We start from the raw sequence: 16148 nt of genomic DNA on the forward strand, positions 1-16148 counted from the left end.
CCGGGTGTGTCTCTTTTGCTCTCGCCGCATTGCACCACTTTGGAGCCCAGGGAGAGAGAAAGCCCGTAGTCGGCCGAGTCACTGTTAGCCCTCCATGTAAACACACGCAGCATAGCCGAGGATAGCTCCTGTAGATCATCCTCCGTGAGGCCCCAGTTCAGCCACACCACTTGTATCCCGGCCTTTCGTGCTGCAGGCAGGCCAACATGCAACAGGGTGTCTTCAACCTGCTTCATGGACGGAGGCACATCTCTGCCTAGAGCATGGTGCATCGAGAAGTTCTGCATGTCGATGATTACCAAAGCGGTTTTGTCCGGATCGAGAACCACGTTGCTGATCTCGCATTCGAGGTGAAGCCGACGACCTGGCCATGTAGAGTCCCGGTTTGCACGATGCGTCAAGTCCCATTCGCCGTCGGGCAGCCAGATCCAAAAGTTGCTTGGAGGGCCAACGATCACTCCTCCCTCTTCAGAATCAGATTTTCTTGTTCCGTTTTCCATTGGAAGCTAACACAGCAGCCGATGCTTCGATTTGTAATTGTGGTATTTATTAGACAAATAATACGCTGAGCAGACAAGCCTCACGTTTGCTAGGAAACAGGTTCGCAAAAACACATTTCTAGCAACCGGTAGCAATCGCTCTTTTAGTAGGAATTCTTTCCCATGCTCTGCAGCTGTGAGTCCCGTTGACTGAGCATGGTCGTAATTCCGGGCCAAAAAAGACGCCCTGCGGGTGGCGCTGCATCATCACGGGTCTATTTTCCAAGGTTCACACTCCAGCTTGTCCCGTGTCAAGTCATCCGCGCAATGAAAAAGGCCTTGCGCCCGGGTTTGCAATAGCAACGCCTAAAAGAAAGTGAGAAACCTTCGGCGCCTATCTTCATCTGACATAGCCACGAAGTTCCGCACTTCCATTTCCTTGATCTCAACATACCGGGAGTGAATCGGCCCCATCCACTGTTTCACATCATCATCCCGCGACAGAGCGTCTAGCGATTCCTGGAGACAAGAGGGCATCCTCCTTGAGATTCCAAAACCGCGCAGGTCTTCGGGGTTTAGACTTGCGGGGAACCTTCTCAAGTCTTTGAATGCCAGGTCTAGTTGCCTGTCAACGCCACCACCACCCGCTGCGAGGGCAACGGCCAGGAAGATGTACAGATTGGCAGTGGCGTCAGCAAAACGTAATTCCCAGTGGTTTGGTTCGATCCCACGTACAGCAAGGTCACGGTTCTCGGTGCCCCAACCTACCCACAGCCCTGCACCGTCCTTGACAATTCTGGCATAACTGTCAAAGCTGGCCAGGCCTAGAGCGCATAACTGCGGCACCTTCTGCAACACACCGGCAAGGAAGCTCTCAGGCCTTCTTGGAGGGTTTAGGGATATGTGGACGTGGCAGCCATTCTGGGACCCATTCTGGGCCGCGTCCAGCGTAGGCCGCGGGGCCAGAGTGGCCTTGAGGCCGCGGCGCAGGGCCAGTGCCCGGATGGTCTCGTGCAGGCACATGAGCGCGTCGACGCTTGCCACGGGGCTCAGTGGGGACAGCGCAATTTCGAAGTGTCCCACGCCTTCGGTATGATAGTTGTAGACATTAATACCAGCCATCTCTACTGCCTCCACAATCTCCTCTAGGAGGTCAAGATTGGTGCCCCGGAGGCCGGACATGGTTGAGTCCCCTGTCACGGGGTCTAGGGGCTGAGACGGAGGGTTCAGGGTGTCATCGAGCAGGACAAACTCAGCTTCAAACCCCACCAGGAGTCTTGTTGAGAGCCGCTCCTCGACCTCCCCCACCGTCCTGCACAGCAACGTCCTGGGGCACGCCCCGAATGGCTCTGCGGCGTCCCTCTGGTACATGAAACACATGACACTGCAATGCTTCGGGGTGCAACCACAGAGCCGAAGTGATGTCCAGTCAGGCCGTAGCTCCCACGCTTCTGGTTTGACGGGGAACGACTTGGGTGCCGTGGATATGGGTATGATCATGCAATTCTGTGCTACTGTGAAGGAGCCCATCACCCCGGCGGCCAGTTGCATGGCGACGCGTGTTGTGACCATCTGCGCATGTTGGACGCCGGAAAAGTCCAGCCATTGGAGACGAAGATATCTGACGGATGGATGGCTGTGGAGGAAAGAGACGAGCAAATCATGCTGTGGCCGAGGGTCGACGGCGTCGTTGTTCATCATGACACAGAGATTGTGATATAGAGCCTTGGATCTCATAAGGCACAAGAAGGAGGAGTGGCACAGCCCGTAAGATGACCTCTTTTTGAATCGTCGATCGGGGGCAGTTGGGTGTGCAGTGGTAGCACCACCAACGCTGCGAGGGTGTGTGGCTCTGAGTCTGCCCAGGTTTGCCTCTGCGTACATGTGAAAGGGTGTGACGCATGAATATCGAATTGGAGTCGCTGCACCGACCGGTGAGTAGACCCCTGTCACCTGGACCACACCAAATGCTGTGCTACAAACGGAAGTCTTCCAGCTTGTTGGTACGCACTTTGCGTGCATACCATTGAAAGAAGCACGCAAATTTGAAACCGACCAAGTCATTTAGCTGGTCTACTATAGATGATTTACTTCAAGCTTTATAGGTGATATTAATAGTGCATTTCTTTTGGAGCATTTCAAGTAGCATGCCAGGAGACTCCAAAAAGTTAACGGCGTGGGGGCACATTTTGCCGGTCTCAGACAGCGTGCCACCTAACAACCCCCTACCTGGACGCCTGTACACCTGTGCAATTTTCTTCCTACCTAAGTACCGAGGTGGGAAGGTAGGGGTGCAGGTTGCTTCTTGAAGGGGCTGTCTACTTAAGTAGGTACCTAGGTACCTAGGTAATTTTGCCCTGCTTGGACCAACCCTTCGCAGGTAGGCACCACCTTCGTCAGTGGCAGAACTTCCCTTGTAACTCCGTACCTCCCCCCAGCTCCTTTGTTTCGATCCAGTCGCTACGCCAACCGGTTACTGACACCCATACACTCTAAACCACCTCCCTTGATGCAACGCCATCTTTCCAGATTCCTTCTTCTGTTGTTCGCAATCTGCATCAGAATCCATCTCCACAGGTGCGCACCTGTTGGCAATGACTACGTTCGTCAATGGCTGACGGATGTGCAAACAGAATGGATCAATCCGCCTCCCGTCCGTTTGACCTGCGGGTCGTCACGGCCTCAGACCTCCAGGGACTTCTTCAGGATGGCAAAACCACGAGCGTCGAGCTGGTCGAGCTGCATTTGAAGCAAATCGAGACCTACAACGGATACCTCCACGCCGTCATCAGCACAGCACCAAAGGCATCCCTGCTCAAAGCGGCTGAGAAGCTCGACCAGGAGCGAAAGGAAGGAAAGGTTCGGTCGCCAATCCATGGAATTCCAGTGCTTGTCAAGGTATGGTTGATTTGAATCCACATTTCCGTCCATTGAACCACGAATTGACCAAATCCTGCCCAGGACAATATTGCGACGAGTCCTTCTTTGGGAATGGATACCACCGCAGGCTCTTTTGCCTTGAAAGGCTCTCGCCCGAGGAAGAGTGCTGACCTCATCGAGAAGGTAGTACCAGAATGCAATCACCCGTGTGACTTTGAAGGCTGATCACACTTCTCAGTTGACCGAAGCTGGCGCAATCATCTTGGGCAAAGCCAATCTCTCAGTAAGCCCACCTGTCGGCACAGCCCGATCAAGCAGAGCTGGACCCCCCTGCTGACATGGCGTTGATAGGAGCTTTCTTACTTCAAGTGCGTGAGATTAGTGCCACCAAACACCAAATTGCATGCTAAGGGAAAATAGGGCCGAAGACCAAATCTGCGGCTGGTCAGCCGTTGGGGGCCAGAGCCAGTCTGCCTACGTCCGAGGCGGCTTGCAGGAGGACGACACGCCTGGTGGTCACAGTGTACGAAACCATGTGTAAAAAGAGGTTTCGACTTGGCTGACTCACAGTTCCGCAGAATCCCGGAGGCTCCTCCTCAGGCCCTGCCATTGCAGTCAGTGCCGGCTTGGCTCCAGTGTCGATCGGCACCGAAACGGCGGCATCATTGATTTCACCGGCCTCGAAGGCGGGCCTCTACACAATCAAGCCAACAATTGGTCTGATATCTCAACAGGGAATCGTCCCGATATCATCTCTCGCGGATTCGGCTGGCCCAATGACAAAGAGCGTTTTAGACCAGGCCAATCTCCTGGATATCCTCGTTGACCCAACCAAGACATCAATTCCCCAGGGTGGCTACAAGACGGCCTTGACGGGCTCGTGGGCCGATTTGAAGATTGGAGTTCTTGACCCGGCTGATTGGGGCACTTCAGACTCATGGACCAAGCCAGACCCAGGCGCAACCAAACAAATGGTGAGGAAATTCACTTGACGGACTCTTGAAACACCGCCGGCCTGACCAGAAAGTAGAACGAAGCCTTCGAGAATGCGTACGCTACCATTGAATCCCAAGCGAAAGCATTCCACAAATTCGTTCCACTGCCACTCCCGAGTGTCTTGAAGATCGACGGAGAGCTTGCGCACAGGAAGCTTTTCAGTGAGTTTACAATCTGACGTCTCAAATGCCCGTGGGAGCTGCCGTGTGACTGACGTTTCTCTCAGCTGGTTATTTCAAGAGGGACTTCGAGGCCTATCTCGCTGATCTGGACTTTTCACCGGTCAAATCCCTCGAGGAACTGGTGCAGTACAATCGAGAACATGCGGACCAGGAACTTCCACCACGTTCGTACATATCCGAAAGAAATTATGCAGCTTCTTTGCTGACGGAGACTCTAGGCTATCCTTCGCAGGATCGCCTCGAGGGGGCCCTGGCAGACAAGTCTACCCCCGAGGAGCTCGATGCGGCACTCAAACACGCCAGACAAGTCACGAGAAACGAGGGAATCGACAAGATCATGAAGGAGTACGACATTGATGCCATTATTGGACCGGCGGAGAGTGCCATGCCTACAATTGCTTGCGCAAGCGGTGAGAGCACATCTTCGCTTTTGAATGACGGGGTAAGAAGACGTACTGATCATCTGCAATAATTTTTATAGGCTACCCGATTGCCGCAATGCCGTTGGGTTATCTCAAGTTCAACGGACGGCCCTTCGGAATGGCTGCCATTGCCGCAGGACACCAAGAGGCAACACTTGTCAAAGTACAGAGCGCGTGGGAGGCTACGTTTCCCTCTAGGCAACCGCCCCCTTATGAGGTCTTTGGAGGCAAAGGTCCTTCAGCTTGGTCCTCGGTTGCGCAATGGCTGTTTCGGAAGGCGGTGCGGTAAGCTCGGGAATGACGACCACTTCGTCTCACAGGATCTGTCGTAAGCGTCATGGACTTGCGACGTGTTTCGCAAAGGACAACGGCAGCCTTTTGCGGAGTCTCACTTGGTCTACAAAAAAGGCACCAGTGACGTCCTTGTGTTAGGGAAGACTTGTCTGACTTCCCAAGGGCTGGCTTTGAAGAGTTCCCCGCAATGGGTTAGGGCTTTGAAATTAGAGCGCGTAGCTTACATTCGACAGAGATCAGGCTCTGAATGATCATAATTCTACTCTAGGTCTCACGGAGTCTCCCACTGTGTGCCACCGAGTAGTTTACGGTGGTGGTCAGAGGGTTCGATGTAGAGGTGGGATCCATTCTGGCCCCAGCCTGCAGCTGAGTTCTTCGCTTCGTGTTAATAGCACTGCAGCAGTACTACGGTAACATGCTCATGCACAAGCTCCCGGGATTGGCGGACCTCGGGAAGAACTTATTGAATAGACGCACGCCCCCACCCACTCATGTCTCACCGATACGCCACTTGCCCATCTTTTCGTTGGCCCTGATGTCAGCTAGGTGTGCGCCGCCTTTGCATATCTGGCCATGCCCCCCAGATACTGGTCATTTTCCTAAATGTGTGGAACCGTTGGCGGTCCTTTTACCCGCAGTACCGTGAGCTTTACCGACCCGCCTCAACCCTGAAGTCGTATCGGAAAATATGGGCTCAAAAGACTGGCGAGAGGACATGTGAGCTGAACTTCCATTGTGATATAGATAGCTAATCTGAAACATCTCCAGGGAGAACATTTTCTCCAAACAATGGGAAGGCTCGGTGAGCAGCTGCCGAGAAAACTTGGAACCGGATGATTTGCGTCAAGTCAGCTTCTACGGTACATGGAACGATGTGGAGAGGCAGATTTGCACCCACCAGGAATTCGCCATGCTGGCACCCGGGTTGCTTCATCTCAAAGCCTTTCTCGAGTTCCTCGCTGATAAGTTCGAGCCGAATCTTGACACCTCGGTCGTCTGGGGAATGATTGTGCTCATCAACAAGGTAGTCCTCACCCCAGTCAAACCCCATGTCAGTGGAGGCCGTTCCTGAGTCCTCGACTGACGAGACCCCAGCTGGCACGAGAAGAGGAGGGGAACATCCCCCGGATTCCACGGATGCTGCGAGATCTCTGTCATAGACTGGAGGTTCTCAATAATTACGGCAGTCGACAATTATCAGGACTTGCTTCTCAAATGAAAGAGGCTGCCCTGGAGATTGCGGTCTCATTATTGTCTTTCTTCTCACACATTGTGAAATTCATGCGCAGTGACTTCAATTTCGCATATTCCGTTTCTGGTCAGTGATCGACCTCACAGCGCTGCGCTGAGAATGGGACGCTGAGTTTAACCTTCCTAGGACCGGGGCCGAATGACGAGCTCGCATGGCGCCCGCTGGAAAAGCAATACAGCTCGATCCTGAACGAAATTGATGATGCTGTATCCCGAATCAAGGACCTGTCAGAGCTCACGACCAGGACAGAGCGACACAAATCAGAGTCCGGGTCCGTATTCAACATGCAACCGGCAATTCAGTCACTTCCAACACAGACCGTCTCTTTACCATTGCCTATAGATGAAACTGCCAAGCTTCCATGCATCATTCACCCACCGAGATTGAATCGATTCTTTGATCGAACAGATGTCGTCCTCCAAATTACTGAATACTTCAGCAAAGTCGACTGGGAGTCATCTTTCCGATCCTTTGCTCTATACGGCCTCGGAGGAGTTGGTAAGAGCTCCATAGCTTTGAGATACGCTGAGACACTAGTTCAGAGGGGAGAATTGGACGCCTTGTTCTGGGTCCATAGTGAGAAGCCCGTGACCATTAGCCAAAGCTTCACTGATATTGCCTTGCGGCTCAGACTACCGGATGCTCGCATCAAGGACCATGATGAAAATCGTGCTATAGTACTAAGCTGGCTTCAGCAAACTAGTAAGTGATGTTGACACTTTGATTGCACCGCTAAGTTTCCTGACCTCTGGTTCAGAGTGTCGGTGGCTCATAGTGTACGACAACGCGGAGTCCATAGACCTTCTGTTGGACTATTGGCCAGCGGCGAGCCGTGGTCAGGCTCTAATAACCACTCGCAACCGGTCCTTTGCGTTCCACCCCGCAGACAGCGGGCTGGAGATTAGCTCCTGGGATGCTGAGACAGGATCCAGATTCCTTGCTCACCTCCTTTCGACAGACGTGGGCACTCAATTGACTACGCAGGAGTCCAAGTCCGCCCATGACCTCTCAGAAAAGCTATCTGGGCATGCTCTAGCTATTTCTACCATGGCTGGACTCATCCACCGACGCGCTTGGTCGATTAGTGAGTTTTTGAGTTTGTATAACAAACAGCCAGAGAAGATGCACGGTATTTCCGGAAACAGTTCGATCAATGCCCTCTGGGACATGTCTTTCCAATCACTTGATGAAAAGAGCTCGGCCATTCTGGGCGTCCTGTGCTTCCTCTCTCCTGATAATATTCCACAATCTCTATTTGAGATCCAATCCGCGGAGGTTCTTCCGTCAGAACTGAGCTTCTGTGCCGACCAATTCGCGTATGCTCCCGAAGTTGAAAAGCAAGAGTCTGTGGCCTGGTTTTGACTGACATATCTGATTAAGGTTCTGGGAGACAATTGAAAACCTGCTCACACTTGCACTGATAAAGAGGGACAAGGAGACGAGAACATTGTCTGTACACAGACTGGTACAGATGTCTTTCAACTTCTTCCTCACACCCGAACAGCGGCAAACTTGTTTCAACAATGCCACCATACTAGTGGCAAACGCGTTCCCCCGGCGTGACACTGCTTCGGCACAGCTATATCTCATGTGGGAACGATGCGCAGCCATACTGCAGCACGTGCTCAGCCTGAAGGATTGCTTTCGTAAAGAACTGGCTGGTAATCCGGCTTTTAAGGCACTCCAGGGCTACTGTGAACTCAACAACGCTTGTCAACGGGAAGTTTATAACTCTCAGATTACCAGTCAACAATGTTGAGTCTAACCGGCAGCAGGTACCTTCTTGAAATCAACGCATACTCGGAGTTGGAGGACTTAATCCAGGTGAATACGACGGCACTGGGAACTCTCTCAGAGGTGGACCGAACAATCAACTTGCAAGGGTCACTCACGTCGCATAGGGGACAGCTACTTGTGCGACTAGGATCGCCTCATGAGGGCGTGAACTGGCTAAGAAAGTCATACAAGGTGCGATCTCAGCTTAAGCCTCTGAACCTTAGGGAGTCAGCATGGGCGGCCGAGAATGCAGCAAACGGAATTGCTACTATCAATGAATTCCCGGAAGCCGTTCAATGGCACGAAAAGGCCCGTGACCACTGGCTCGAATGGTCAGAGAAGAACGGACAGCAGGGAACATGGCCTGCCGTGTTGAAGAAAAGCATGGGCACCACTCTGATCTGGGCCGGCCAGCTTGAAAACGCTCGAAACGTCCTCAATCAGGCGATGGAGCAAATTGAGACCACGGAGCCCTACAATTGGGCCATGGCTGCGTAGTATGTACCTTGGGTCTAACCTGAAAGCATATTCAATGGGCGCCAAAAACTAATGCTCTTCTAATAGCACACACTTCGCTCTTGGCACTCTCGACCGCCGTGATCGCTTATACGATTCTGCGGAAGCACATTTCATGGAAGCCCAGAATCTGTGGACGAAAGGAGATCAGTTGCGGACTGACCCGTTCAACGCGGCGTGCATGTACAAAATGGGATGTGTTGCCTTGGACCAATTCAAAGTCGAGGCTGCTGTGTGAGTCGTCCCAATATGCGACATGAACGCGATATCTCCTGCTGCTAACCTTTACGCTAGCAAGCATCTACGGGATGCTAAGGTGGTGACAGATATGCGCAAAGGGAACATGGTAGCGGAACACGCCAGATGCATCTTCAAGCTTTCGGAAGCCCTTCAACAGGAGCCAAGAGGAGAAGTAGAGGCTGCCATGCTTCACGAAGAAGCAGAACGCTTGCTGCGTGCCCGCAATCCGATGGCCACCGGCCCTGCATCGGAGGCCACCTACGACGACCTGGTGAACATTTTGTGGCGGTAATATGCAGATTCACATTGAGAGTAACGATGGTTGATAGGATCTAAAATAAGGTGACCGCAAGGGCAATTTCCTTTTTCAATTTGTCGATTTCACTTCGCAAAGCTCCCAATGACAGACTGAGACTATCTTGACTTTCACATGAAGAACGCAAAACATTGCCAAGTCCATCGTGACATCATCCTCGAGGGTTCAGGCACTTTTGTCTGCCTGCATGTGAGGTGTCGGAAATTCCTTCTTTACGGATAAATTGACCTGTCGGGGCTTTTGAGGGAAGCTCCCCTGATTGCCAAGACCTAAAGAGACAGGCCGCGAGAGAGGATTGAAATCATGCTTGATATCCGGCTGGTACCATGCCGTCCAAGGCTGCTTCAAGGGTGTAGTATCAGGCTGCGCCATGTTCCTGAAAAGTCCAGATGTCTTCTTGACTGAGGCCGTTGGTTAGAGGAAGGGTGCGAAATCAGTGTAATCGTGACGTACCAGAAAGGGATTTGAAATATGAGGCTGTAGATGAAGTCTTCAGGCTGCAGGACAGGCAACAAAATGTCGGAAATAATGGTACTAAGATAGTGCCTTGGAGGTGGATTTCTACCTAGGCAGTCTTGAACCAGGGAGCTTGATTTTGATCAGGCCTCAACAAGCCCTATTTCAATTCTGATAACCATGCTTTCTCAAGCCATGGGGCGGATGACAATTCAAACAATACCCAATGAATCGTTCTTCTCCAGAGACCCCCGGGGTAAGCAACGAGACGTGTGGATGGCTGGATGGGCCGCCTGCACACCACCTCTTGCAACTCTTCACCGAATGTATACCCGGTCGTGGCTCACCGGCGGCCCGACATGTGTGCATGGGTGCCACAAAGCGGGGCTGACCTCGAGAACCCGAGACTTGTACTGAACAGAGAATATGCCTTGACGCAGGCTGGCTGGCTGGCAGGAGAACCTGCACTTTCTTTGTGCTGCCCAAAGGTGACACAGGCTTAAGCACATGCAAAGATGGCCTCATGTTAGGGCGGGAGACGGCCGAATTCCTGCGGCCTATCAATAACATTCGAATGCAGATACCCTGAGGATGCATCCTCAAGTCATGAACACCCGTCATCTCGCCAAGGACTGGATGATGTAGCACGGGCTGTCCAGCTGGAGGCTGGACGTCTTCAAAACAGGGGCATAGTTGTACGCCCGCCTTGTGAGGAGCCATGGATGGATACGTATAATAAGAATTATGGTGGGCATCGCCATCTTGTGGTTGGAAATTGAACGCCGTAACCCTCTTGCTTCTTTCAATGTTGCTGCCATGACAACGGCCTGGATTTTAATAACCAGAGAGACCGCCACGCTGCATCCGTCCGTTCACCTGCCGGGCGCCGATCATCCGCACTACCTAGGTAGGCCGCATACAAACCGCTTGACGCGGGCCCTTGGTGGATTATTAAGTGCCTTGAGACCACATTGGCTCATGGTCAACGCTCACCGACACCATGTCTTTGCTTCGGGAGGACATCGAAATGCAACAACGTGCCACAACAAAGTCCGATTCCCCGCTCGATACAATCAAGCGAAGACACCGCAACACAGACTTAGCGTGCCTGTTTGGGGTGACATCTGATGTAGTGGCACGGTGGGTCGGGGCTGCGGCATATTGTCAGTTTTTGGAGGACCGGGAGTTCAAACCTTTGCTATCTGACGAGTATGCCTTCATATGGAAGGCAATTGGTGAACCAAGACCGACGGTGCCCGCTGAGTGCTGGCCATGGTTCAGGACGGTATGCTCTGCCTTGCATCTAGTGTCTGACACAGCCAGCATCGAGGACATATGTGATCAAGTAAGGTATTCCGCTCTTGTGGACACAACCACCACACCCCATCCAACAGATGCCGAAAAGTTGGCCTGCCTAATTGGGGTATTTTCCGTCTTGTGTTGGGGGTCCATGACCCTCACGCCGATATTGCACTGGAAAACCATCGCATCACCACCACGCCTCCTCATCCGACAATCCCTCCAATCGCAGAATGATCATCATCAGCAGGGCCTAAAGATAGACATTGTCCGCAGACCGGTCCACGCCATATTCCGAAATTTCAGGAAGATCATGACCACAAGTCGATGGCGGCAGCCCATAGGAGGCAGTATCTCCGGCGATAACCCAAAGTGCCCCCACTGTGCAGCCACAGGAGGCGTGGGGGGATCCACTGTGTTGTACAAATCGACTCTCAACTACGACTCATTGAAGACAATAGGCAAGATTCGTTTGAGATGGGTGCACGAACTAAGTAGTCATCTGGACTTTGACTCACAAAATCGATGTCTTTACATCTTCCGTTTCCCTAGTTTCTGCGCGCTAGGCGCCTTGGGAAAAAGCCGGGCACCTATTTTTGATGGGTGAGTTACACATCAGCACGCAGCCGCTGTTGTCATACACTTATTGTTCTGCTTAACAGCCTGGTACGAGCGCTATATTCAACACAACATGAGACTACGGCAGACAGTGCCAGTGAGGTCAGCGTACGGCAACTGAGCCAGGAAATTCTGATGTCGTACCGGATCCTATTCGCACAAACTAGAGGATCACGAAGGCTGGCAGGGATCGCTCTGGAAGGACTACAATCAGAGAACCCCCACCATTACGACTCGCTCCTAGAGCTTGTATGCACGGCGCCGCTCAAGGCTCTAGTGGAAGACGATCTTGGAAGGCACCCCATGCTGTGGCCCGTCTCGTGTCGGACATTTGAGGATGTTTTGCAGGAGCAGGATACATACAGCTCACAGGACGACTTCCCGCTCCTTGGGCAGCGGCTGGTCAAGCTGCAGGAATTCAATCTGCGGCAGCAGCCAAGCAGGCTGAGGGACCTGTGGAGGGACAGACGTAATGTGCTGCAATGGTACACATTCTGGGCCGTACTTGTGGTGGGGGGCTTCTCCTTGCTTCTAGCGCTGTTATCATTGGGTGTAGCTATCGCGCAGCTGATCACATCGGTCGCCTGATGTGGAATAGTACCTACCGCAGAGCCTCAGTGAATGTTTATGGTGGCGCAAGTTTACGAGCCAAGGGCCGATGTTTGGTCCCGTGCGGCACGGCTTTCTAAAGTTTGCATTTGTGGGTGTCCGGGTGCGGTACCCGACTCACACGGTACATACCTAAGCAGCCCGGTTCAAGTTGTACCATTGTAGCAAGTGGTACAATCTCTAAACAACGTTACCAGTACATGTTCAACCACTTGCAACTTGAACCATCCAGTTATGTAGTGCTTTGGCCATAACAACAGTCGTCATGGCTGTGGAGACAACTATGCAGTATCTCACCCGCTGTGAACTTTACAAGACAGAGAAGCCTTATTCCACCGATTTCGAGGTCAGCGATGCGTTCCCTACGGGTATAAAGTCAAATTATTCTCTTTCGGAAATCCCGGTATCTGTGGAAGCTATCGAGGACTCGAACGAATTCAGTCTAGATGTTCACGGCTTTTCTGTGGTGAAAGCACAGGTATCACTACTAGCAGAAGATGCTCTTCAACGGCCAAGGGAAGTGGAGGGTTCTTACTTTGCAGAGATCGAAGCCATCCTGCACAATAAGTTCCCAGAATACTCGAGATTTGAGGGCATGGAATTTGTAGTTAGGAAACGCGACGAGAGGTTTCCATGTGATGGGGTGGCCACCGTGGACTACGAGCAGCCTGCATGTGTTGCTCACAGTGATTATTCTGTTGGGGGTGCTTTCCTCCAGCTTAAAACCTCATTTCCAGGCCAGGAGTCCTATTTCGAGGACAAGGAATTTGATATGATCAAGTCAGTCGGGCACCAATCCTACCTATTCACTTCATCTCGCTATTCATGCTAAAGTGCTACCACAAACTAGTGTATGGAGACCATTGTACGGGCCAAACAACGATTGGCCTCTAGCAGTATGCGACTTCAGGTCGGTTGACCAGGAAAGCGACGTGGTGACCGCAGACCTGCTACATAGGGATCGAGTTGCTGAGAATCAGCTTCTTCAATCGAATAAAGCCCATCGCTGGTACTACGTGAGGGACCAGCAACCCGACGATCTTCTTATCATACGCAATATTGATTCTAGTGGAAAGCGCGCGCGTAAGTCTCCAAATTCCTGCTTGCGCCCAACAGCGTACTCACCTTTCACAGGGGCTTTTCATTGCGCGTTCTTCAATCCGTCATCACAAGGGCCTCCGAGGACCAGCTGCGAGGTGCGGTTTGTTGCGATTAGATGAAGTAATTAGACGCTCTTCCATTCAAATATTATGTGGTTTAATACATGTTGTGGTTCAAATTGTTGTGCAAGTGAGAGAAGAGCTAATATGGCAGTGAGAATCACACATACCTGGGTGTAATATCCCCCAGAGCCCTAGGACAACAGTTTGATACAAGTTAGAAGAACCAGCATAATTAAACGAGGCTTTAAGAAACTATAGGCAGACAAAGTATGATTTTGCCACCCTTTTGCTCAATCAATTTGTAAGTCTTGACGATCTTCCGTTAGTTGGGAGAGTGTACCTAAGTAGGCCTAAATAAAAAGGTACCAGTGTGAGACCCGAGCGTCATCATGTGAAATATTATGTAGGAATCGACTGCCTACTAGAGGCACCGCTATGAGTGTGTTTACTACGAGGATCAGGGAGAGCTGGGTTAATCGGAAAATGAAATTCGTGCACATGTATGTTGGATACTTGAGCACATCTATTTAGAAGTTGATCACATGAATAATGTTCAACCGTCTCTCCTTCATCCACCCAGAATTACGTCTTTTGCCACACGGGCCTGAATCTAATAGTCCCAGCACTGGTAGCTGGTGACCTTGTCGTTGGGGTTGACACCTGCGCAGGCGCCCGTTCCAGCCTGGTTGAGGTCGGACTTGCCTGGGTTCACCAGGTCGAAGTGCTTGCAGCCATCGTCATCAGTGCAGCCCGCGTCGCTGCAAATATAAAGTGTCAGCAAATCTCCAGTAACAACATCGACGAAATAACAAGACACTCACAAATAGAATCGGCAGTAAGCGCCAGCGTCAGGGCCGACAGAGCTGACTTTGTCGTTGAGGTCACTGGCCAGAGGAACTGCACCAGCATAATGTAATTAGAACTGTTCTCCATGGAGGCTCCACTAGGTACCGTGAAATATAGTTATCCAAATTGTGAGACTTACCACAGACGCCAGCACCTGCAGTAATGTAGGCGCAGTGTCCGCCCCAGTAGGCATCGACGCAGAGGTACACGCCGTGGTTGGCGCGCTTGGTGAGGTCTCCATCTCGGGCTTCGACGAAAGCAACAGCCGTCTCATTGAAGGCGGGCGCGGAACGGATGGACTCCGGGATGTCTGCGGCCGAAATTTGGGTGTACTCGACCCCGGCTGGAAGACCAGCAGGCAGAGCAGAGCAGGCCGCCGTGGTGGCGAGGGCGAGGATGGCGGTGAACTTCATTGTGTCAGGTGGTTTTAAATCTAGGCTAGAGAAGAGCGAGGAGGACAATGAAGTGCTTGGCTGTGCTTGGTCTCTGATGATGAGATGGGGATCTGAGAGCTTTCCATGAGGGGAGTTCGGTTCCTTTATATCTATTGTCTTGTAACTACAATCAAGGAGGCAGACGGTGGCAACCGTATGGTTCTTTGTGATCACTGATCACGGAGTCCTCCGAACCGAACCATCTTTCAAGTGCTTACGCCTTCACTTGAGTTGTGGGTGAGCCTCGGAGTGAAGTCGACGATGCCTTCAGTATGGTCGGACTTAGGAAATTATTAAGCGTTAGTTTATGAGACACTATTGGTCGATAACATATGAGACAGGCGGCCATGGGATAAGTATGAATCCTAAAGAAGCAATTGTTATTAAGCGACGTTTGAGCAGAGGGATTCGTATATGCAGATCTACATACAATGTCGTAGTTGGTGCGGCCTCGTGGAAACTTCAATGCTGCAAGGATCTTGGCATTTTGCTGCAGAAAGCGTCCTTTTGTCAATAATCAGAGATTTGCTAGGAGGAATGTGGCACTGTTTTGGTCCTAGTCTTCTGTTCCTGAGTCCAATCTGCAAATCATGATCTCCATATTCGGCATAGCCTTGCATGGATCCCACGCTGATGCATATTTGCCACTAACAAGGGATTCACATCGCCTGCAGAATGCGCTCAAGGGGTTGAATAGCGCATGGAATTATGGTCGCAAAAATACCCAGAACAATAAATTTTTACCACTGGCTGGCAGTAGTGCTGAGAGATCCAACTTAGAGAAGTTGAGGGCTGATCCACTTCCAAGGATTTTGGTTGACTGCCCAGGTATCACTGTAGTCGACTGGGCGCCAATTGGAAGTGGTTTCTTGGCATTGCCACAAGTTTACTAATCATGTGCAGTATGCTTTGATCTATGATTTTCCAAGACATCAAGGTAAGACATGCCACAAGGTCGTTGGAGACAATCTGAATGTCCTTGCGCTTTCGGTCCGCTGTTTTCCTTGCCGGTGCATGTGCGTGGAAGGCCATGAGTGACTAATCGACCAGAATGTCCTCAACATGTGTTAGGCGAACTTTCGAACAGGCAGCTAAAAGTGAATCCTTTCATTTCAAAAAAGTAATTTCCATGGAGTAGCGTCGGGGAAATGAGAGCCGGGGGGATGGCGAATCGTCAGTTTCCGATGCCCCGGCCACTTTGAGAGCGGCTAAACTGAGAACCTGCCTTTTGAGCCCATCTTCCTGCCTCCATAGCTCCGTGGCCTTTAGTTGAAGCTTGAAAAAAGAAAGACAGTACACGTCGTGAATAGAAAATGGGTGACCATGGTCGGTAGAAAGCTGGCATTGATTCATATGCTCTCGAAAAGGCA

General features: G+C 51.5%; 4 protein-coding genes across 4 annotated transcripts; 2 read left to right on the top strand and 2 right to left on the bottom strand.

Moving 5' to 3' along the window:
- Nucleotides 1-790: 790 nt before the first annotated feature.
- On the bottom strand, nt 791-2051 carry KVR01_009578 (uncharacterized protein; the record flags this gene model as incomplete). The annotated part of the gene is made up of 2 exons (XM_044788289.1): nt 791-845; nt 934-2051. The coding sequence occupies 2 exons, from the start codon at nt 2049-2051 to the stop codon at nt 791-793; spliced, it is 1173 nt and encodes a 390-aa protein (XP_044642080.1).
- A 1062-nt stretch (nt 2052-3113) lies between these two features.
- KVR01_009284 (uncharacterized protein) lies at nt 3114-9329 on the top strand (the record flags this gene model as incomplete). The annotated part of the gene is made up of 21 exons (XM_044789339.1): nt 3114-3377; nt 3441-3542; nt 3598-3642; nt 3711-3727; nt 3780-3882; nt 3938-4333; nt 4390-4516; nt 4582-4701; nt 4756-4947; nt 5019-5244; nt 5280-5386; nt 5522-5590; nt 5646-5799; nt 6022-6277; nt 6349-6571; nt 6632-7207; nt 7263-7821; nt 7886-8199; nt 8244-8778; nt 8846-9031; nt 9092-9329. The coding sequence occupies 21 exons, from the start codon at nt 3114-3116 to the stop codon at nt 9327-9329; spliced, it is 4809 nt and encodes a 1602-aa protein (XP_044641786.1).
- A 1480-nt stretch (nt 9330-10809) lies between these two features.
- KVR01_009536 (uncharacterized protein) lies at nt 10810-12314 on the top strand (the record flags this gene model as incomplete). The annotated part of the gene is made up of 2 exons (XM_044785605.1): nt 10810-11711; nt 11771-12314. 2 exons carry the CDS (start codon nt 10810-10812, stop codon nt 12312-12314), a joined length of 1446 nt encoding a protein of 481 aa, XP_044642038.1.
- A 1794-nt stretch (nt 12315-14108) lies between these two features.
- KVR01_008894 (uncharacterized protein) lies at nt 14109-14757 on the bottom strand (the record flags this gene model as incomplete). The annotated part of the gene is made up of 3 exons (XM_044791964.1): nt 14109-14256; nt 14320-14395; nt 14484-14757. The coding sequence occupies 3 exons, from the start codon at nt 14755-14757 to the stop codon at nt 14109-14111; spliced, it is 498 nt and encodes a 165-aa protein (XP_044641396.1).
- Nucleotides 14758-16148: the final 1391 nt, after the last annotated feature.

The sequence above is a fragment of the Diaporthe batatas genome, assembly GCF_019321695.1.
Source record: "Diaporthe batatas strain CRI 302-4 chromosome Unknown Contig00011, whole genome shotgun sequence".
In the NCBI taxonomy this organism is placed as follows: domain Eukaryota; kingdom Fungi; phylum Ascomycota; class Sordariomycetes; order Diaporthales; family Diaporthaceae; genus Diaporthe; species Diaporthe batatas.